The sequence below is a fragment of the Theropithecus gelada genome, chromosome 9 (genome assembly GCF_003255815.1).
Source record: "Theropithecus gelada isolate Dixy chromosome 9, Tgel_1.0, whole genome shotgun sequence".
NCBI classification, from domain to species: Eukaryota; Metazoa; Chordata; class Mammalia; order Primates; family Cercopithecidae; genus Theropithecus; species Theropithecus gelada.
This window is the reverse complement of record NC_037677.1, coordinates 45,672,971-45,697,012: the sequence shown is the minus strand read 5'-3', so window position 1 is coordinate 45,697,012 and position 24,042 is coordinate 45,672,971. Positions and strand designations below refer to the sequence as shown.

The 24,042-nt window shown below is 46.9% G+C and overlaps 1 protein-coding gene across 2 annotated transcripts in view; it reads right to left on the bottom strand.

Annotated features, from left to right (window-relative positions):
* Positions 1-632: 632 nt before the first annotated feature.
* Positions 633-24,042, bottom strand: part of FRMPD2 (FERM and PDZ domain containing 2) — a 125,631-nt gene continuing 102,221 nt past the window's right edge. For both annotated transcript variants that reach the window (XM_025396643.1, XM_025396644.1), the window contains 8 exons: positions 21,892-21,996; positions 19,695-19,788; positions 18,719-18,804; positions 16,831-16,978; positions 14,858-15,072; positions 12,456-12,554; positions 7,197-7,540; positions 633-1,238 (listed from right to left, as the gene is read on the bottom strand). In XM_025396643.1, coding sequence (XP_025252428.1) covers positions 1,190-1,238; positions 7,197-7,540; positions 12,456-12,554; positions 14,858-15,072; positions 16,831-16,978; positions 18,719-18,804; positions 19,695-19,788; positions 21,892-21,996 — 1,140 coding nt within the window. In that variant the 3' untranslated portion in view covers positions 633-1,189. The remainder of the gene's footprint in view (positions 1,239-7,196; positions 7,541-12,455; positions 12,555-14,857; positions 15,073-16,830; positions 16,979-18,718; positions 18,805-19,694; positions 19,789-21,891; positions 21,997-24,042) is intronic.

Below are 24,042 nucleotides of genomic sequence, written 5' to 3'. Positions count from 1 at the left end.
CCAGGTCTTCCCATTCACTCCCACTCTCTGGGGACTCTTCTGGAGGCAAAGACTCTGGGACAGTGCCCCAAGAGCAGAACTGTGGCAAGAGAATGGTCCCAGAATCTGCCTCCAAACATTCTTCACAGGGTAGCTGGCCTTGGCATGTAGAGTTGATGGTAAGATACTCTTCATCCTCCGAGGTGGGAGAAGGGGCTCCACATGGATGGTACATGTCACCTTCCCCATCCTCCCCATCCAATTCAGGACTAGAAAACAGAAGCCCATGTGTCTTCCAGCCTTAATAAAACAAATTCCTTGCCCCACCTTCCCCTTGCCTTTTAGAATACTCTCCACGACGCAGGCCGGTGAGACTCAGCCAATGTTCAAACAGCTCATGCCAGAGGCTGCTCTGGGCACCAGGAAGCAAGAAACGAATAAGGCACTGCCCCTGGCTTTGAGGAGCCCCCAATTTAATGAGAAGTTGGAGCAGTAAATAAATGTTACAGTCCATGTAGGAAGTGCTATGATAGAGGCAGCTGCAGCACCTTACTGAGCTCAGGAGACAGAGGGGCTTGCCAGAGAGCACAGCATTGCAAGCAGGGCAATGACCCAATTCTAAGACTGACTCTTCACATGGCAAACAGAGTCAGTCAGACCTTGGACAAGTTTATTGACTTCATTGGAACCTCAGTTTTCTCATTTGACAAAACTAAATGGTCAAGAAGCATCTAGGATTATTGGGACATGTAAATTACATAATTCTGACACAGCCCCCTCGCTCCGAGTTCCTGATATGGGGTAAGCTTTTAGTAAATGTGAGATGCTGTGATTACTACTGTGAATATGATAACTATTTCAACAGAAGAATTACAAAGAAAGGGCCTCAGGAAGGGGTTGGGAGTGACTCAAGCAGGCAACCATCAAAGTACTTTGTGCAAAGATCAGGTCCTTTTCTGAGCACTGAAAATGTGCCTATTTAGAGAGGCGGCCAGCTAGAGTGACATTTACTCCCCGTGAAAGGACACAGGAGGCAGACGAGTGAGTGGTGAAGCTCATTATCTGGTGATGCAGCTGCAGACGTAATGGTCAAAGAACAAGGCTTCCAGGGGCTGCCCCAAGTTCGCCACACACGCCTCTTGATTAGAAAGAACAGTCCATGCAAAGGTAGGGCATTTTACACAGCACTGCAGACATGCAGAGAAGGTGCTCAGAAAATATCTGTCGAAGGTCTGGTTAGAGAAGATGAGAAGGAATATCTAAGAGAAAAGCACAAAGATTTAGCTTTTTACCAAATACATGGATCCTCATTTCTCAGCCTCCTTCCCCATACCCAAATCAATGGGTTGGCTTTGTTATGTGCTGCTGCTATCCTTCTCCTTTCCTGCATTGCCTCTTTCTCTTAAAATTGGCTCTGGTGCACCCCAATAGCTACAAACACCCAGACATCCAGAGAGTCCACCTTCCTCCCCAGTAGAGCTGGAAGCGTCTGTCCCAAACTGAGCTTCACTGTGAAAGAGACATTATTTCCGCTCATAAGAGCTACAGGGTATGTGAAATAGTGAATGTCATGTAAATATATGCACACTCAAGTGTATAAAAAAGAAATTATTCTACAAGGACTGAAGAGGAACACTCACTGTCAAAAGACATTCTTAATTCTTGAGCATTTGCAGGGAAAATTGGCTTTAAACTTGGCCAAATCATGTAGAAACTGTTTTCTTATAAAAATAGGAAAGAAACATTCAAGAAGTTTTATCAAAGAATGGGAAATCTAGCCTATTGCCCAGGTCAAGACTCACTACTGACCCCACCCCCTCAAGCAGCACCCACTTCCCTCCATTCTGAGCACACTAAGCCTTGTTGAGGAGTGAGAGATGGCAGCAGTATGTTTCCATTGGCCACTGCAGCTACTTATGTCCACACCTCACCTCCCACCAGTAGACTCCCTCCACGCCTTCTAATAAGCTCTTTGCCCTCTGGTTTCGATTCGGAGTTCCAGCTACTGGCTCTGCCTGGACAGAGACCTAGGGAAGCCATCAGCCTAAGAGGCAAGAGGCAAGGCTTCATCTGAGGCTCAACCAAATAAAAAGTTATTTTCTTCCCGCTTGTCCAGGGGGACTTGGGGTCCCAAGGGTGAAATCTTGGCCATTATCCCACCACAAGTAGGGACAACGACTGCCTATCCTTCTACCCTTTTGCACATGCCATCAGGCTGCCCTTGGAGATTTGACCTGGGGCTCAACTGTGGGCATAGGGAAAGGGTGACTAGGGAATAAAGAGGCACCAGAAGCCTGTATGCCTATTTCACAGAAAGGGCAAGACTTGGAAATTTGGAGAATTTCATTAAGATAGAGACATTCTTTCACAGCAAGCCTCATGTTTTGCCATGTGGACATGATGGGTAAAGAGGTGGAATCCTACACCCAGGGTTCAAGGTCAGCCAGCTCATGGCTAATGTAGCAGGACTTTCAGCAAGACCCTGATGCTGTCAGGGTACACGGAGCTCTCTGCTCACCCCCTGGGTTTGTGTAATGACCTCAAGTTCTTCTTGCCCTCATTCTCTGCCCACCAAGCTGTCCAACAGAAGGAGGCTTTTATAGACAGATGATAACCAGAGGAGAATCTGGAGATTTCACATGGGCTCCCTGGCCAGCCATCTCTCCCACACAAACCAGCAGGACCCCAGAACCAGGGTCCCCACCAAGTCCTGAAACTCCTCAGTGGGTATTTTTAAGAGGAATCCTAGTTCAGCTCTGAGGTCAGTGAAACCATTCTGAAGGCTCTGCTTGCTACAGGATATTTACTGAGAAAAGACACTATGCCCAACTTTTCTGGACAGCTATCCTTTAAAGACTTGGGCCACCAAAATCATCTCTACCTTCAGGAGGAAAGTCACAGAAGCAGATTGGGCATTTCAGGCTTGAAATATGAAGGTATTATAATTGTCCTATTTACTTATGCTTAAACTCACAACAAAGTTTGGGTTTTGTGTTTCTTCATGTCTCCAGTTCTCCATCGTCAGGCCCCATACTGATGTCCCTGTTAGCCCTGATGACACAGCTGGGAGCCCCAGGTCTCTGCTCCTGACAACTGCATTTAGTTTTGGCAGGTTGGATTTATGGTATCTCTAAAACATCAAGGTAGACTAGTTCAATGGACTGCCAGATTTGAAGCTCAGATGATAAATCTGAGCTGAAGTATAATAGTTGGGATTTGTCAGAATTGTGTGGATAGGAATAGGAATGCAGGGGGCAGGTACCCGTGGGAGCCTGGAAGGTATAAAGAGAACCCTACTAGAGGCAGCACCCAGGCTCCATCCCAGGCTCACTCACTCCCCTCAGCCACACTCCAACCCAGGAGCAGGCATGACAGCTCCCTCACCTGGCAACTGCATCCCTCCCTAACTACTCTGACATCACACCTGGCCTAGCAGCTGCAGTTGAGTGAGATCTCTGGCCTCCTAATTATCTTCTGCTATTCCAGGCAGTGCCCTTCCCCAGAAGGTATGTCATAACTTTAGGTTCATTTCAAGGACTCCTGCTTCATTTTGCTTTCTTAAATAAATGACCATCAAGATTTATACCATCACTTTCACAAAGCGATGCTTGGTGAACTTACGTGCATTTTACTTACATGAGTTTAGTGATATGTGCTAGGCAAAAAAAAGAAAGAGAAAGAGAACCTTAAACATTCTGCAAAGACCAACTGTCCAACCAATGAGTGTAAGCCCTGAAGTGCACATGAGTGGGAGAACTAAATCTTCCATCCTCTCAGTCTGTCTCTGTTTCTATGGGGCCAGCATTTAAAGACAAACATTTGGCATACAGCATGGCCCATAAATGCAAGCCTCCTAACTTCGTCTGAAGCTTGACCAAACAAAAAGTGATTTGCTCCCACACCAAGGGGCAAACAACATCACTCCTTCCAAAGTGATGTTTCAAGGGTAATGAGACTTGATGCGATTGTTGCCTTATGCCTACCTTTAGGAACTAACCTTATAAAAAATGTGACTTCAGCCAAGCTTTCCCTCTGATAGGCACGTAATCCAAATCTCCTCCATAAAAATGTACTATAGTGCTTTATTATAAGATATTTTTATAAAGATCTACTACTAGACGGTAAAACCTCTAGATATAGAGTGTGAGAAAAGAAGAGAACAGAGAAAGAAAAGTGAAATCGAATCTTGTCCATGAACACTTTGGGTTTGCTGTGGTGCTGGCAGCCATCTGGTTGTAGGAAGTTGCCACCTGGCAGATGGTAAGTTCCGGCAATTTGCTGGGAATTTCAGTTGAAGGGACCTGTTCTTTAGCTGGAAATAGCTCAGGAAAGGGAAGGAAAACAGACTTGCATTGAGTTCTTACTGCATGCCAGGCAGTGTGACAGCACCCTGCACGTGCTATTTCTTTTGACCTGCACAGTACCCTGTGGAACTGTCATGGTCCCCATTTACATTTGGGAAGCCTCCAGCTCAGGGAAGGCAACTCTCCAGGCATACTAGTAAGTGGCAATGCTGAAACCATGTAATAGGATCCAGAAATCCATGCTCTTTTTGTTAAAGAGTTTGACTCACAGATGCCAGACATTTAAGAGGCAGTGGCCTGCGACAGCCACCTCAGAACTGAGCTGCAAACACTTTTAAGGCTTCTGCAGAGAGTCACAATCCCACTTTGAAATTCTTATTCAGACCCTACCCAGGAACTAGGGGAGCTGTGTCCAGGGGTTGCGGGGCATGCATCCCTCTTTTCTTCCTGTAGGGGGCGGCCACTAACTATGTGTGCATTAAATGCAAACTGACGTCCTGTTGGAGGAGAGGTGGACTTGGTTTGAGTTCTTTTCAGAGGGGAGGAAAGGTTCCTAAGTGAGGGAGGGAAAACGAAGTAAAAATAAAGTCAGGAAATGTGAGGAGGCAGAAAGCATTCATCAACAGAACCACCACAGGGAGGCTAGAGAAAAAGGGGGAGCGGTTGGCCATTGAGAGAGCCAGGATATGCAGAACAGTAAGGCTGACTGCCCACAGTTCATCCATGGGTACATGGACCATGTTGGCCTGGCAGTGAGTATGATGGGCGACGGGCATTCACAACAGACTGAAGATCGGAGACTCCCCTGGAATGCTCTGGATGAGCCCTTGGGACTCTCATGTGGCTCTAGAAGGAGCAGTCCCTCCAAGAATGACAGATTTTGGACATCTGGTATACCCTTGCAAATAGGGCCACTAAGCCAAATTTAATTTGGTTCAGAAAAACAGAATAATGTGATGTTTGATGTAAAAAAAAAAAAAAAAAAAAAAAAGCAAATGCTAAAAGATAGGCAGAAATAGGTATCCGGACTTGGAAGTAGAAGACATAAAGAAGCATAAAGATGTATTTGCTCTCTCTATGTGGGAGCAAATCACTTTTTCTTTGGTTGAGCTTCGGATGAAGTTAGGAGGCTTGAATTTATAAGCCATGCTGTATGCAAAATGTGTAACTTTAAATGCTGGTCCCATAGGAACAGCATAACAGCATAAAGATTTCACCTTAATATAAGAACCTCTGATCAGTAACTAGATGATGATAAAATGGGTCACTCAAGAGGTAGCAAGCTCCGCATCCCTGCAGATATTCAAGCAAAAGCTAGGACCCCTTCTTCAGGAATGTTATGGAGCAGATTCCAGCATGGAGTCTGAGGCTAAACTAGATCACTTTTATATTGAACAGGCTGATTTTCTGTAATTTAATGAATGAAACAGTGACTGCCTATACTAATAGTTTAAAACACCATTTTAAATAACTATTGACTATATTAAATTAAAGGCACCTGGCAAGTCAAATTCCAAGCTTGTACCTGTACCCAGAGTCACTTTATAATTCAGCTCCCAGGGTCTCTTTTCATTATCCCAAACTATCTGGCAGCAAAACCTTTCAATATCCAAACAAGTGCCTCCTGCCTACAGGAAAGTACGGTTCCTTTTATATGTCCTTTAAGATCATGGTAATGATTGTCCTTGGACAAGTCGCTGTAGGTTATTTTCTTTATTATTTTATCAAGTATGTCAATTACTGCCTAGAGTGCAATTGTAAAGAACTATAAATACACTTATGTTATACATTATCAGACAATGAAAGTGAATGTCATTGATGAATGTGCTTGCCCACCCTGTTCCACTTTGCAAACCAGTTAGCTTCTGTTCGGCTAACACAGCGTTCTTCAAAAAATTGTAGCAGGGTACTTTTAGGGAATGCATGCCTGGCTCCTGGATTTTACAGCTCTCACCAGGTCCAACTGTATTACACCACTGCTTTACACTTCACAGGGACTATCATTCCCTATGGATCTACCTTTGACAGTCTTCTAAGATGACCATCAAATGAGAGCCATTTCATATAAGTGGATTTATAGAGTGTCAGACACAAATGATTGCCCCTTGTTATTTGCCTGCTTTATGCCCAAGCCTCTGGCTGGCAAATGCCTAGAAGCAGGTCTTATCCTACATGTGCAGCCCTCTGTCTGCTCCCAACAGGTTTCCAAGCCCCTTGTGTAATAAGTACTTGTCAAACTGAATCAAAGACTATGTGTTCCTTCAGCATAGGACTGAGAACCGGAAATACTTATAGATGGATGGACACAAAAATGCAGACTAAGTTTAAAATGACTGTGAAAATGAATGCTGCAGGGTGGTCTTGAAGATATAGATGTGTTTAGAAAACAAAAGCTGGTATAGCCAGGCATGACGGCCAGTGCCTGTAGACCCAGCTACTTGATCAGCTGAGGTGGGAGGATCACGTGAGCCCAGGATTTTGAATTCAGCCTGGGCAACATAGTGAGACCCCATCTTTTTAAAAAAACTGATGTCGATAATAAAGCATTATATTAGCAATAGAAACGAGGATGCATGTAAGAACTTCCTTCTTACTACAAAGCTTTAAGAGGCCATGGAGGATACAAGAGAAAAGTTTGTGTGCCAGGAGAAAACCTGAGGCCTGCCATCTATAGTTTCCAAGACATATTGGGGACAATTGTGGTCTGGGTAGGGTTTGCTTTCCCAAAAGCTCACAGGTGGTCACAGCAGCACCAGACCTTATGCTTCTCTTGGTGCAACCTCTCTCCTAAATGCCCTGAACAGTGCTGGGTACAAAAAGCATCCAAGCATAGTTATTGATGGCTTGACTATAATTTCCTAGCAATGAGATGCACACAGTTTACAAAATGACTGCAAATGTGGCAATTCTTACCTTCCAAGTCTCATGATATCACAAACTGAATAGCAGTTTTGCCTCACATCCTTTTCCAAAGAGGTCTCCAATGTTGATGCATCCCTTTCTTGGTGAAGTTTGCATAAATGAGGGTGGGACTCAGGAGAATGTGTCAAGGAACTGGCCCAAGGTCTCTCTCTATTTTGGCCCCATTGTGCTGCTCTGATGTCCTTTTGGGAAGACTCTGGCCTGAGACCCAGGCCTTCCCCTGCTTCTGGGGAGGCACTGTCCCTCCAGCTGTCCTCTTGATCCAGGATGGGGCTGGTACATGAGTCAGTACATGTTGCCCTGGTGAATTCTTTGTCAGTTGAGAGTTCAGGTGTCTATTAAAAGAAATGCTACTGATTACTGGCTCTGGGGTGCAAATTGTTTTTTAAAAAAATAAAAAGCTTTTTTCCCCCATGTGGTTGTAGATCAGAGCAGTTACAAGATGGGCTTTGAGGTCGGCCTATCACCATAGCATCCCAGCTCCTCCACATGCTCCCGGCTGGACCCTGGGCAGCACACTCAGGCACCTTAGCTTAGCGGGCTTTGGAAGCTCTCCATAAATGTGAGCCTTATTTTTAAATAAAAAATATTTGCAAAATTTAGACAAAGATAAAAATGGAAGATAAATATGCTCAACAATGACTCTATTCCACTTTCCGATAAGAAATGTTTTCTTTTTAAGTTCATCTTCATCTGTCATCGCAGGGCTTGTCTCCCTGTCTCCTGCCCCATCAAGATGATGTTCTTTCCTGGGTCTCCTCCTCACTTTCCCAGACATGACTTGCTTCATCTCAACTGCTCACCTCCCTGTCAGCCTTTTAGGTTTGGTTTTGGTGACGTGCTATGTCTTGCTGCCACTGCTCGACCTTCTACAGAAAAACAATCTGTGTTTCAGTAGAAAACTGTTTTTATCTACAGCAGAACCTGCTGGGTTCCCTGATTCTGGCTGTCTCCACTGTCTTTGAGCTATTTTACAACTCTATAAATAAACAGGTCCTTTGAAATCTTTTTTTGAGCCAGTTTTAACATCTGCCTGGTCCCCTCATTGAATGAGTTAAATAAAATCTTTAACATGTGTTCATTTTTATATCTGTAGGAATCATGATTTTACCTTTTCCAGAAAATTATCTTCTAGCACTTCCACCCCCGGATCTCCATCCCTGATGTAATAAAGCCCATGGCTGGGTTCCCACCCCCGCCCTCACCTACAAAAGAAGAACCACCCCAATGAGTGATCTCCCCACCTTTCTGACTGTACATCCCTAGCAATGAGAGGGATACACCTCCAAATGTGCACATTTATTTAATTATAAGTCATAAACATTTACTACTCTTCTGATAGACTGGACATTATACAGGATACACCAAAAATCAAAATTTTAGGAAAGAGCATATTTTATCACATTTCATACTATTTGGAGAGACCTACAAAATCTGTTTTTTAACCTATCCTCTCCTAGCTCACCGTCCCTGGACACGCTCTCCAGCAATCCTTCCCCACTCCAAGACTTCCAGTCTGTGGAGCTGCTGCTTTTCATCAGAACCCCCACTCCCCTTCCCTGTCACACATGTCCTCGGTGTGCCTCTTATTCTGCTCAGCATCCATGGCCCTGCCCCTAGATGCTCACTTACAGACAAGGAAGACCCTGAGCGCCCACCTCCTTGCCCCTCTCTTCCTCCCACATGTCACTTGCAGATTCTGGGTTTCCATTTTAATTCCTACTCAAACTGTGTGAACCTCACCCCTGCTTCTGAGCCTCTGACTAGATTAGCTTCAAGTGTGTGACTGCAGATGTCAAATGGGCAGTCAAGACTTCCAGATAATCTTTCTCTGTGTCCTTAATCAATTCAGTTTTCTACCTCTGCTCTCTAAATTATTTCTCATCTTGTCTCTCTCTTCAAGTTTCCAACAACTCCCCCCTGACCTTGCCTGTGACCTCACAGTGAAAACGGACACGTTCAGATGAGAACTCTTCATCTTCCCACAGCAAATTCCACTGAGCAGCCTGTGCCCCTACCCCAACTTCACCTTCCACCTCTCGCCACCCATTTCTGTGCTCTACTTCATGGCAGCCTCTTACATGAGTGTCTCTTCTCACAATTTCCATGCCTCCCTCCTTCTTTCTCGTTCCCACTAGCACCAGCCTTCTGTCCTTACCACCCAATGGAAGGAGCCCACATCAGGGTCCCCAGTGACCTCTATCTTTCTAAAGCTGAAGAACAAATCTCTGTCCTCCCACTCTCTCTCTCTCTCTCAGTAACGTTCAACAAAGTGTGTCCCTCCTTCCTGCCTGAGAGCTTCCTCGTTCATTTGCTGTACTTACCTGGAGTTGATTGTTAGTCTCACCCTTGCTTCGTTTTTCCACCAGTTCCCAGGCCCCATCTTAATCTCATATGCTGTTCCATCTCTGTACCAGGCCTCTCAATGTTGGCATGCTCTGTGCTGACTTCTGAGTCCTCTCCTGGAACTTATCTGCACTCTTTCCCAAGGTGATCTCAACCATTTCATGGCTTTACATGGCCTCTACATGCTGACAACTCCCAAATTCACTTTTCCTAGCCCTGATCTCATGCCTATTCTCCACAACTGCCTAATAGATATCTTCACTGGATAGCCTATAAACATCTCAGTTTTACATGATATTAGAACTATTGTTTCTCCTCCATGCACCCCAGATGGCCTTCCCTAGCCCCTGTAAGCAGTCCCTCTCTTGGTAATTGGTACCAAGAGAGATGAAGAGGAAAATAGGATCTATGATTACCCTCTTAAAGCATGAAATAGGCATGTGCGATCTAGTGCAGAGAGAGGTATTGGAATCAGGAAAATTGGGCTTTTTACCTTCTGACCCCTCCTTCACCCTGTATTGGCTTCCTCATGCCAAAGTTTCATGGCTCTCTTTCCTCATACCCATTTCTAATCACAAAGTAGTCTCCTGACTCCACCTACCACATGTATCCCAAATCTGGCTACTGCTTAACTCTTCAGCTACAGTCTGAGTCCAAGCCACATCATGTTTGACCTGCTTGACCTCCTGCAGTCCCTGAGCACGAGCAACCCAAGTGGCTCCTCTGAAGAATGGAGGAGGACATTTCCTGCTTAACCCTCCATGCCAGCCCAGTGGCTTCCCACTGCATGCAGGATGGTGGCATCATGTTCCTCTGATCCCCAAGGCCCTCCAGGGTCGGTCCCTGCCGCCTCCACAACTTCCTCCACTTCTGCTTCATTAACGACGGCCCAAGCACACTTGTATTTTTGTCCCTCAAACATCCAGGTGGGTTCCCATCTCAGGGCCTTTGTTCATGCTGTTCCTTCTGCCTGGAATGTCCTTACCCCAAATGTGGGCATGGCTGCCTCCTTCTCAGAGGTGCTTTACTTTATGGACTAAATGCTCACTCCCCAGAGCCGCTTACCCTTGCTCTGCAATCTGACCACTGGAGCCACCCGAGCAAATCACAATCCTTCTCCCACTTGGCCTTCGGGTATGAGGAGGGAAAGCTCACCCCCACACCTCACCTGGACCCTTCCTGCTAGAGCTTTATGGGCTCTCCTGGGAGGAGCTATTTTCCAGGATGGAAAGATTGCTTTTTTCCCTGGGATTTCCTAGAGATTTCAACAAAAACACAGAGTCCCAGCACCTTGGCCTGAATTGGTGTATGTGAAATTTGGCCCTCTCTCATCTGGTTCAGTTTCTTAACACAATTGCTGTCATCTACCTTCTTTTCCAAACCAGCAACTTTTGGATATCTTTCCCATAGCTCTTCTCTCCCTAGATGCTATGTCAAATGACCTCTTGGAGTCTAAGCATCAACAGGATCTGGGTCATCAAGCCCTTTATGTTGTCCTAGTGATGGTGACACCCTCAGGCACAATAAGTGATCCTTTTTATCCACATCCTAGAGATGAGGAATCATGAGGCCTAGAGAGGACAGGCAACTGCCCAAGGCCCATGCAGCACAGCAGGTACAGGTGATCCAGGTACCTGCCCAGATCCCCTCTCCAGGACTGAGACTCACATCCCACTGCCTCTTCTCCCCTCCTTGGGGTGGCCTACACCCCAGTGCTGGTTAGGGCAACACGCAAAGGCACAGGTTCTCTTGTCCCAATTCATGGCAGCTCCAAAGGGCCATCTCTGCTCCAGGGCTCCCTCCAGGGTCAGCTGAGGCCCTGGTTATAGCTGCACATTGATCTCTCCTTCTGCCTCACCCCACTTCGGTCACCCTCACAGGGGATGTTCTCAAGTGCAGGCCCATAAAAACCTCCCACACTCACATGTCTGCTGCAAAATCTGTTTCCTAGGGACCTCACAGAAGGCATGGCAATGGGTAATTTTATCTGTCAACTTGGCTAGGCCATGGTACCCAGATAAGTGGTCACATACCATCTAGATGTCGCTGTGAAGGTATTTTTTTTTAGATGTGATTTGACATTTAAATCAGCAAACTTTGAGTAAAACAGATTGTCTTCCATAATGTAGTGGGCCTCATGCTGTCAGCTGAAGCCCCTAAGAGGAAAGACTGACCTCCCTGAGGAGGAGGGAGTTCTGCCTCCAGATCACCTTTGGGCTTGATCTCCATCAGTTATTCCCTGGGTCTCCAGCCTACTGGCCTGCCCTGTCGAATTTGGACTGGCCAGCCCTCATAGTCACATGAGCCAATTCCTATAATAAATCTCTTTCTCTTTCTCTCACTCTCTTCATATATAAACACACATAAACACACACACTCACACACACTCATTCTATCTGTTCTATTTCTCTGAGAACCTGACTAACATAGGAATCAAGGTAAAAATCCTGATTTTCCTGATTCCAATGGCTCTCTCCTTTGCACTAGACTGCGCGCGCCTATTTCATGCATTAGGGGGGTAATCATATATCCTGTTTTCCACATCATCTCTCAGAATGGAAATTCTTATTGGAAATTCCCTTGGTCTGCTTCTGTGTCTACTCTCCTTCCTCCCAGGCTTCCCTCTCTGATGCCTGGGCTTCCAAAGAACCTGGCCCTAAAAGTTTCACAGCCAAAGTCTAAACATGTAAACATCTACAGGAAGACCCAAATGTTGGAAGAGTCAGAATCAAGGAGAGGAAGGAGACCTATTGAGGTTCGGGGGCCAGCTATTTTCCTGCCCCTGTGAAAGGAGGTGGCATTGAACCTACCTACAACCCTACAACCCTCTTAGGACCCTAGAATCAGGAAAAAGGGGGGCCCAACCAGAGCCAGGCAGAGCGAGTAGAAGACACTGCAGCCTACCTGCCATTCCTGCTCCATCTCAGGCAGCGCACCTGGAGGGGGTCGGCAAAGGAGGAGCGTGACTTCCTGTGGGGCCCCTCTCAGTAAATGCAGCACCTCCTGCGAGAAACCAAGATTCACTGTTAGATCTGGGACTGCATCGCTGGGGATACAGCGATGTTCTCCCCACTGTGTTCCAGGCACTGGCTCCTCCCTCCTGCACCTTGGTCTATTTCTCACTCCTGAGAACTCCAGAGAACACTGCTGTGGGCCTGACTTTTCAAAGTGCAAGGAACCAACGTCAGTGTCCTGCAGCTTCCACAAAGTTGATGCAAGATGCTGGGCTGTGCATCACCTTTGTGCAGCTTGGACTCTGGGAACTTCTCACCTGTAATATTGCAGTAACCGCCTCACTGGTCCCTGCCTTCACCAGTGTCACCCACCTGCCTCCCTCCACGTTGCTCAAGGGAATGGCAATATCTGCCAATACCAATGCCTTTTCTTCAGAGAGAAAAAGAGTGGCTCCAACAAATGGCTATTCATCTCAATTGCCCTTTCCTCCCAACCTCCCCTCATCTTGGGCCACCAATTGTGCAGGCTCCACCACCTGAATCTCTAAAGCCTGATCCTTGGCTCTGAGCTTCCTATCAGGGCTCGGCTTGAGCTCTGGGAACCTCTTGCCTATAGGATTGCAGTGACCTCCTCTCTGCTTGCTGCCTTCTCCAGTGTCACCCACCTGCCTCCCTCCACAATGCTCAAGGGTAGTTTTCCATAATGCAGATATAACTGAGTCCTTCCTCCCACTGCACACCCTGGCTGACTCACTTTTCCCTCAATGTAAGCTCCAAGGCATAGCACATAGACCCCATTTCTACCTGCTGCTGCCTCTCACCCCAGTTCCCTCTCTCCCATCTACTCCCCTCTGCACCCACATCCTAAGCCCCTACCATGCTGAACCTGTTGCTCCAAGCCACCCTCTCAATGTCCAGGGCTCAAGGTTGCCTCGATAGCTCCTATTTCCTATTTAGACCAGGATTTCTCAAACTCTTGGCACTGTTGACCTCTCAGGCTGGACAATTCCTTGTGGGAATGCCTGTCCTATGCATCGTAGGGTGTTTAGCAGCATCTCTGGTCTCTACTCACTAGATGCCAGAAACACATCAGCTGTGACAACCACAAATGGCTCTGGACTTAAGCAAATGTCCTCTGAGAGGGAAATAATCCCTGCTTGAGAATTGCTGATCAGAACACTCCCTAGTCCCTGCCTCAGCCATCCAGGACTTCCAAGGGGTACACTTCTTTCCTGGCTCACTGGTGTGAGCACTGCAGCATGGGCTTTCGTCTCCCAGAGTACGTGTCTCCTGCCATCACCGCTGTTTCCTGCCCGTGAGCTCTGAGACTGCATGAGCTGTCCTCCTCTGTGTCTTCAGTCTCTCATAGAGTTGCCAGCCCAGCAGTGGTTCTCAGAGAAGGGTTCTTGGATCAGGAGATGGACAGATGAAGGTACACCCTTCCACTCGAGTGTATGGTGTTCTAGAGACCTCCCCGCTGCCCTGCCCTGCCCTGAACCACTGTCCCCCTTTGCCCATCTTGCTTTGTGATTCTGGAGCTGACCTATGAAGACTGCATGAGGCTTCCTGTTGGGCTCAGTTAGGGGAACACGGCGGGAGACCAGAGACAGGGAGAGGAGGTCATTGCTGCTTCCAGATTCCTCCCTTCAGGTTGCCATGGGATGACACAACCTCAGCCAAGGCAAGAGCTCATGCCAGCGAGTCCCTCCACCAGCTCTCCATTCCTGGGGTGGGGTAACTGCGCTTTCGCATCCCCTTTGGTCTCGGGTTACGGGTAACTGCTTCCCACTCTTCCTAGCCCTAGGCCACAACATGCTCCCTTGAGCTTCCTAACAACCTGCCCACACCTTAATTAAATGTTCCTCAAATGACTCCATTTTCTTCCAGGACTCTGTCTAATATATACAATAGTTCATTACTCTTTCTTCTTCTTAAATTGCATTTTTGATCATAGGCAGGACAATCAGTGCAACAACGTATGAAAAGCTATAAGTGTAGCTGAGAAATGAGAAGGAGAACAGAAAGGGACCCAATCTAGTCCCTTCAGCCCCACGCCCAACTCCCAGGATGTGTGTGAAGAGACGTCAGCCAGCACAGAGGCCAGGGCTTTATCTTCAGCTTCTCTCATGAACCCAGCGAGAAGCAAGGCTGAGTTAAGGTCAGATATTTAAAAACAGAGATTTTAAATTAAATGTGAGCGTGTACCACTAATTACTCTCTTTGTGTGATTAAAATCCAGGCTGCTGGTGTGATTTTCAAGAGCCCAGAGTTTTCCCTATGGCGGCACGCCAGCAAGAGGCAAAGCTGGGGCCAGCCTGCAGATAGAGCTGCATTGCCCGTGCCCCCCAGCACCTGGAAGATGAGGCCTTCCGTGGACCTTCCATTCACGGCCAGGATAATGTCACCAGCTTCGATGGCCCCATTCTCCTCAGCTGGCTGTCCCGGAAAGAGCCTCTTAATCCTCACAAGATCACTTTTGAGATGGCTGCAGCTCTCTTTCTCCATTTGCACGAAACTGAATCCCAAACCATTGGCATTCTTTTTTAGTTTAACTTCAAACTTAGGACCTGTAGTGTGATATGTTGATAAAAACAAATTCTTCAGTAGATTACAAGTGAAATTGACCAGTCTCAAAATGTAAATTGTCAAGTAGATGAATTATTTCTTTTACGTTAAAATAATTCTTTTGCTACTTTTTATGGCAGAGTACATTATGTATGTTATGGATTAGTGCTGTCCAATAAAATATAATGTGAGCTATAAATACAAACCACAAATGTCATTTTGAAGTTTTCAAATAGTTACATTAAAAGAAAAGAAAAAAGCAAATAAAAAGTAAAACAAAAAATAAATAAAACAATTAAAAAAGTAAAAGGAAACCGGTTAAATACACTTAATCATACATCTTATTTAATACCATATATCTAAAATATTACCACTTCAACATGTCATCAATATGAAAAAATTGTTAATGAGATTTTTTTATTCTTCTTACAAACTAAACTTTCAAAATCCAATACCTATTTTATCCATTTAGATTGGTCACATTTCAAGTCCTCAATAGCCACATGTGGCAAGTGGCTACTACATTGAATAGCACTATTATAGATAACCCAACTATGTTTATACATAAAGATATAGCTGCCAGGCACACACAACATGCTCTTGGCATTTAATAAAACCTGTATCACATATATTCTTATTACTCCTTTAGAACTCTAGTCATTTTGTAGTATACTTGAAACTAAATTTTGCATAATTAGGCCATGGAGAAAATTATGGCCGACTCTATGGACAGTGCTTTAGCTGCCATTTTGTTTACCCATGTAGGCTGACCATAAGACAAAACGGTTGCCTCTGGGCACCAAGGATGAGCACAGCTGGCCATCTACATGGTCTGTCCACCAAAAAGGCCTCTGGGCCGCCTCTCTGATGCCAGCGACTCCGCTGGCATCAATGCACAGAGGCACAGAGCACAGACTTGCAAACTTCACCAGGGCAAGAATGGAAGCATGTGAAGCAATTATGTGAAGGTGTGTTGCACGACCAGTTCTACCATCGCCATGAGGCCTCTTCCACTCTTTGGAGTCAGTTTCTCAAAGGCCCCAAGGGAGTGAGCAAAGGGATGAGGACAGAGGAGACTTGATTTAAAAAGAAGCATTCCCCCTTTACCCCATCCCAACCCTATGGCTGCCTTGCATCTTCTGCAGCAAAACCAGAAAATCTCTATGAAGGGACTAAAACATGGCTAAGGTCCAAATAATTCTTACTGAGGAAATTAACATGTTCCTGGCAAATACCAAAATCACAAGGAAAGTGCAGAGGGGCAGCCCATTGGAAAACATGCAGTGTTGTCGCTCTAAACTGATTGTTCATTTGCTTTTTAAAATGATGCTAATAACAAAGCTAGATTCCTGAACCTTCCTCTCCCAACCTGCCTAGTCATTCCTCAAATAACTTCATTACAAATGACTTGGCTGGACTGTGAAGCCAAATGTATCTGACAATGTATGACCCTTTCAGTCAATTTCATCCTAAATATTCACACAAACATTAAGGTTCTGGCAGCTGATCAAAGGACTGAGGAAAGCTGGGGGCAGAAAGACGCCTAGAAATCATTTGGGGAAAATGCATTTGTTTCCAGAAACCTATTCCATGAGATGGGCTTCCATCGCATGAGAAAGCTGATCTCAGCATGATCACCATGGCTCACTTTCTTTTCAGAACCCAGAGGAAGCCTTTGTGCCTTTCCCTTTTGACCTGACAATTCAAAAGCGGCACACAATAACATGACAATAGTAACACTCAATTCTCTCTCCTCTCACCATCTGTCACCGAGACACAGCTCGAAGGCCTGCCAGGCAAGGCTGTTACCAAGGAAACAGCCGTGTGTTCATCTCCCATGCTGTCATTAGCAGAAGGACACTGCTGTGTAGTCCTGGGGCCTCTTCTCTCTAAGACTAGTCTTGCAATCTAGAAGGAAGGGTGAACAAACTCAGTTTATACTTCGTGTGGCAACCAGGAGGCACTCCCTTGACTCTGCAAATGCTTTTTAATTTTCAGACGCTTCCTATGAGCAGCCTCATTTGAATCTCTCAACTAGCCTATGTGTTGGAGTCTAGACCCAGATTTCTCAGTGCTTATTAGACAAGTACACCTGGAAGCAACACATTTACCTCCACTTCACATATGCAGTGCCACACTCATCTTCCTCCCCTCACTCACCCTCACTTCCCCTCCTCGTTCTTCCTAAAACACTCCTCCCCTCACATTGGCTCACCCCACCATTAACCTGCCAAGGGCCACATTTGGAGTGGTCCAGCTCTCCTTCATCTGGTTTCTAAGTTGTGAACATTCCCCATCAGGAACAACTCCCCAGTGCCCCCTCCCCTCCACCCCCTCTCTCACTGCCAGTGTCCCCCTGGGCTGTGGCAAACTCTGGTTACCTTGGCTCGCTGGACCCTGTCTGCACCCCTCTTGGTCCACCCCATCATGACTGCCATTGAACAAATTGAACATGCAACATTCTTGACTTAAAGTCTCCAATGCTTCCCATCACCTAAGACTCAAACCTGTGGCACCCTAGGTCTGCACCAACTGCCCTCCCCTTTCTTTCCAACGTGATTTCCCACCTTTCTCCACACAACACCATATACCCTTGTTGCCCTAAGTGTGGTTCAAGAACCAGCAGCGAGACATCACCTGGAAGCTTCTCAGAAATGCCAAGCTCCCATTCAGGACATGTGGCCCTGCCTTCATCTTCGTGCTGCACCTGTCACTCAGCACCTGCCAAAGCAGCCAGGAGGCCAGCCAAGTACCCTCTCTACCCATGCTCATTAGCAAAGGTCTAAATATCAGAAGGTATCAATAAATTATGGCTCCATTCTCAAGATAGGTCAACCAAAGTCACTAATATAAGCAAATTTCACCAGACACCAGAGGACCACTTTAGGAAAGAAAGCAAAAAGTGGCCAGAACATTGCGCCACAGCTTGTTGGAAGGGCCCTTAGGAATCCCTCCTGTCTCTGTTGACTTTTTAGTTGCCAAGAGAGAGTGATGCCAGCTCTGTGGCTCAGGACACTGGGGCAGTTCGAGGCTCCCACCCTCCGGCAGAGGACTTGGTACAGTGGGGTAACATCGGGTCACTGCGGGGCAGGGAATAAAGGGGACAAAAAGGATGAATGGCTCTGCTCTTGGCATCCTGAATTCCTACCTCACTGTGAGTAAAAGAATCCCAGGACACTCTGACCCAGGGCCCGGTGGGTACAACACAGGGTGATGGGGAATGGCATGAACAGGGAGTGGAGTGGGGTCATCCTATGCAAAGGTGGGGAAGTAAGAAGGCCCAAGACCCTATGGACACAGGGCCAGCGGGGCCGGGGCAGCCAGAGCCAGGCTACAGCAGTCACTTCACTCCATCTTCTCCATTCTGCTGCCTAATTCTAGAATTCAGGCAAGCCACCAGTAAGTTTCTAAGGCTATCTACAGGGGGTGAGATTTTTTTACTTGGAAACATCTGTCTGCTACCTCCTGGGTTGCACATCCCCATAGAAAAGTGAGGGTAGAAGAAATGGAAGAGAAAAAAAAAAAAACTAACAAAGAAAAAGCATTGTTTCCTGCCTGCCTCCCTCCCACCCAGAGGCAATGTCAGCTTCTGATGTTGTCCAGGAAAGCTCTGGAAGGAGGGGAAGCTGGTCAGCACAGTCTACTCACCTGCCCAGGACCCTTCAGGCACTGCACAGCCTGCTTGTGGGTGAGGCCGCACAGACTCAATCCATCCACCTGCAGGAGTCGATCACCTGGGAAAGGGACGGATGTCATGTCATGACCTGGTACCTGAGACTGCAGGAGGTTCCCTTCCCGGAGGCCCCTGCCCGGTGCCCCTCCATGCAGCCTGGAGAAATGGGAGAGGAAGCAGAGGTGCCAGGTGTCCCCCCGGAGTCAGCAGGAATCCTGCCTCTCTGAGCAGCCTCGCTCCCTTCTTCTCAGGCACATCACAGATCAGGGATATAAAAGCCTTTCTATTATTGGCTCACAGAATGGTTGAGCCAGCTCTTTTCAACCTCATCCTTCCTCCTGTTTTCCTGTGAAACCATTTTTGAAAGTATTTTCAAGTTGCTTAGATATTTATATCTCCAGGATGTATTTTTTTTTTATTATTATTATTTCAAAAAAGGTCAGGGAGGCATGGTTGATGCTGGAGACATCAGAATTCTAGGGGAAATGGAGATAAGTAAGATCCCAGGTTCTCTTTTTGGCTCAATTCTGGCAGTTTTGGAGACCAACAAAAATCACTCCCTTCCCTCAGAGCAGTGGGAGGTGAGCAAAGGCGACAGAAGGCTCAGGTGTCCTCCCCGGATGTGCGAGTGAGGTTACCGAGGTCCACTTGTCCTCCAAGAGAAGCAGTATGTTTCCCTATGAAGGCCAAAGAGCAACACAAGTCTTTTAAGTCTTCTACTATTTTTCTATCACCTATGCTTCCCAGTGTGCCACTGCAGAACCCCCAACCTGTCAAATGGCAGGGCAGGTTCTATCGCCCCCTTTCCAGGTGAGAAAAGCATGACCTGGGGTGGCAATCATTTGCATAGTTTTCAGAACAGGAGCAGGGCAAGGCCTAGAGGCTGCCCTCCCTGTGCAGGGCTCTTTACACCATGGAGCACAGAGTTCCCAATGAGACCCCATCTCTTACCCTGTAGGATCTGCCCTTCCTTGGCAGCTGGTCCTCCAGGAACAATGGATTTCACGTAGATGCCACCATAGGGCACGCTGGTGTTAATTCCACCCTGAAAAACACAACAGAAAACTCACTACCCATCTGTCCTCCTCCAGGAAGCCTCCCCAACCTCCCTGGCTAAGGGAATCCCCACCTGCCCACCACTGTATCCCATGACCTCACCTCCGACTGGCACTGTCTTCTGTATTCACCTGTTCGTTTACATTGTATTCTCCACTGAGCAATAAGATTAGGTGTTCATAAGCTTAACAACAGAAACTATGTGAGAGATCTGGGCATGTCCCCAGCCCAAGCACTGGTACAGGGCAGGTGCTCAGCAACTGGTCACATGGGATGTACCACTATCTCTCTATAGGTAGCGACCAGTATAGGTGGATATGGCTCTGGGCCTGAAGGCTTGTGCCTGGCACTTCTTGTGTGCTTTGATAGGCCAAAGGATATGTGCATTTTTCATTATAATAGATGCTGCCAGATTGCATCCCTATGTGAATATGGATATACTTATTCACATTTCCACCAGCTTTGTATGACAGTACCACTTTTCGACATTCCACCAGCTATATTTGGCCAAGCTGATAGATATAAAGTTTAAAATTTCATTTAATTTAATTTGTATTCCTGTGGCTTTTCATGGGTTTGTTTTTCATGTGCTTAATGGCCATTTGGATTTGAGTGAGACATTTCAGGAATTATTTTTGAAATGAAATAGCTGCAAAGAAAATCCAAGTTTTTACCAGCCAAAGGAAATCACCAACCTCTTCTCAGCAAATATATATTTGTGAATAACCCAAAATTTAGTGAGTTTTTCAGACAAGAAATAGCTATGTTTGGTGTCTGATAGAGCTGTTACCCCAAGCCAAGAATAAATTGACCATATTTGGCATCAGCCTGTTCCCTCCACGTGGATTCATGAGCCTTATTGCTTGGTTTCTTACTTGGTCCCTTAAAATCATACACTGCTGACAAACTCATTGCAGGCTTAGGGTCCAAGAAAACAAATATCCTTGCTCTAGGTGCACAGCATTGTCACAGGGGAAAGGAAGGATGCCCTCTATTCACATCTCTCTTCAATTTCCTCTGAAAATTTTCATCAGTCATAGCATTTCCTTACTTTGATGGGAGATGCTTCTATTTCCCATCAACAGTTAAATCCAACAATGGCATTCCTGAAGTCCAGCCCATTCCAGGGTCTCAAGATAATGGATCACTTTCTTTCTTTCTTTTTTTTTTTGAGACGGAGTCTCACTCTGTCGCCCACGCTGGAGTGCAGTGGTGCGATCTCGGCTCACTGCAAGCTCTGCCTCCTGGGTTCATGCCATTCTCCTGCCTCAGCCTCCCGAGTAGCTGGGACTACAGGCGCCCACCACCATGCCCAGCTAATTTTTTTGTGCTTTTTAGTAGAGATGGGGTTTCACTGTGTTAGCAAGGGTAGTCTCGATCTCCTGACCTCATGATCCGCCCGCCTTGGCCTCCCAAACTGCTGGGATTACAGGCGTGAGCCACCGCACCCGGCCAGTAATGGATCACTTTCAATACTCAGTAATAAAAGCAGCACCTTCCAACCTCTGGCCTCTGGATTTTCACCAGCTTTGTGTGTGCCATTCCCCAACCCCTTGGGTAAACACAGTTACATGGGTAATCTCCTTCCACAAGGGTCTACCAGGTAGAGCTCAGAAACCAAATGCAAAGTGTCAGTCCTGATGGAGGCCTGGCCCTTGGGATGTCTGAGTAAGAGGCTCCACACTGATTCCGTGCTGGATGACAGTGGACTGCCCCACCCATCCTTGGCCAGATGACAGTGGACTGCCCTTCTCACCTTTAGCTTGTGTCCCTGAAGACCCAATATGCTTCTCTCTCTCTGCAGTCCAGCTTGACCTCAGAGTCGGGACACATCACCCAACTCTGCCCACACTGCCTCCCCATGTGGTTGGAATTCCCTAGTGTATGTCCTGCTCAGCCTGAAGTTCCCCAGTACCTCTGTTTGTCTCTGAACTCATCCCCCAGTGCAGGCCCCCACTGACTTTCTTTATTCACCCCTTGCACTTGTGCACACTGAGCACACTGTCAGAGGGTGCTGTCTGGGTGGGATGGCCACCAGGCTCTGGAGGGACATCTTGTTAACTGCTTTTCAATCTCTCCTAAAAAGTCTTACAGTTACGCTGAATCCAAGTGTCCCATCTTCTTTAACCAGTTCCACAAAGTAGATTTCACCAGCACTGATTTCTGGAGGTGATGGAGGACAAGAAGAACCAGCACCCTGCCATAAACAAACACACAAAAATAAAGAGGGGATGAAGGCAGATGTCACCTCTTAGCTCTCACCTGCTCTCAGGAGCATTATTGCACCTCAGAAAGAGCATGAACTTTGGGCTGGGTCAGTAGGGGATGCATTTCTAGCTTTATCAGGCCTTCTCCATGTGACCTCAGACAAGGCAGGAGGAAGATGAGGGAGCGATGGACTGGACTGATGCCACTCCTAGGCAGAGAATGCTTGGGTCACTGTTCATGTTCCGCTGTCCCTCTGCCTAGAAGATAGGGTCTTTTGTCCTATCTGTCCCCTTTACTTAGTGCTTTCTAATCACCATGCATGTCAGAAAATTCTAATAACGCACAGGAAAATAAACAAGCTGGAGGAAGCTGAACAATGAAGCCTCGATTCTTCCAGAGACCTTACACACCCCATGGCTGGCAAGGTGTTTTGTCTAAATTTTAAAATTCAAGGAGCAAAACAACTGCTGAGGGTGAGACCTGAAGTGAGAATGTAAAGTCCACCATACTACAGAGGATCATCTGGCCACAAAGTTGGCCACAAGACCCAGAAGAGCCTGCACCATCTGGGTTGGGTCTTACAGCCTGCACCATGGTCAGCATGGCCTTAGAGCTCCCTTGCTCCCCTTAACTGCCCTCAACCCCAGGAAACCAACTCTCAGGTTTGCCGCCAAAGAAGCCACAGCCTGAAGGCCTCTCTGGCCTGATTCCTGACAGAGAGGACCTCCCAGAGGAAGGCCTGGGGTGAAGGTTTCAGCTCTGGAGGCCAATCCCTTGCATTCCAATCCCAGCTCTGTCACCTGCTCCCTGAGAGAGCTTGGGTGTGCTCCTTTGCTCTCTCTGTCTCAGGTACCCCACCTATAAAAGGGGTTGATAATAGGAATGGTCTCATTGGGTTACCATGAAGCTTCCATAAGCTAATACATATAAAGTGCTCAGGACACTGCCTGGTACACAAGTAAGCACTCAATTAACGGCAGCTACTACCATTATTCCTCTACCGGCCTCCTGCATACAGTTCCTCATGGGATGTGCTGTCCAGGTGAGCACCATGGCCAATTAGGAAGGCACCGTCATTCATGGAGCCCCATTTCATGCCAGATCCTTGTGGCAAGGGTCAAGACACACTACCCCAAAATAGGGCACCTTGGCACATTGGAGGAATTGGAGAAACAGTACATGCAGGAAGTTTCTCTGACCTTCCCCTGCTCTTCTCCTCTGAAGCAGGCCCTAAAACCTAGGAAGGATTTTCTAACCTTCCCCTGAAGCAAGGCAGAAGACCCTCAAGTGAGAACGCCCTCCCTATATCCGGGAAAACGGAGCATGTTGTCTGGGAAGACACAGGGACTGAGAGAGGAATCTGAACAAACAGGCCTTCACTGAGTTCCTCCCAGCTTACATACTCCTGCTTTTTGTCTTATCTCATTTTTCCATGACTCTCCATTCTTCATGAAACACACTCAGGGAGAACTGTTTCTTCAGGTCATTTCCATATGAAGGCTCACATGTCACATAAAACTTACAGTAAATACTTGTGGATGCTTTTCTCTCATTAATCTGTCTTTAGTTACAGGGGCCCCAGCTGATTAAGCTAAGATGAGTGAAAGAAAGAGATGGGTGTTCTCCCCGACGCTGGCCATAGTACCTTAGCTTCCACAGCTGTGGACAGGCATCATTATCTCTGTCATAAAAACAGAAATGAGGTTGAAAGAGGTGCAATAACCTGCCTGTTTCAACCAGCAAGTTGTCCCAGCGAGAATGAGAAGGGCCACTCAGCCTGAGTAAGGGAAGAGAGGTCGTGGAAGGCTTGTTTTCAAAGGTCTTGGCAGCCTTTGGAGAAACCAGTAATATCAGTTCAGCACCTAGGGCTGGAAACACTGGCTGCTGTGACCAACCCTGAGGCTGAAGGGCGAGAGAAGGGAGTGGCTGATGGACCCTGATAGAGCTGTGCTGTTTGTAGAGGGACACAGCCAACCTGTGTCAGCACAGGGAGAGAGTGGGATGAAGGGTGTGCAGCTGAGACCCCGGCACTGCC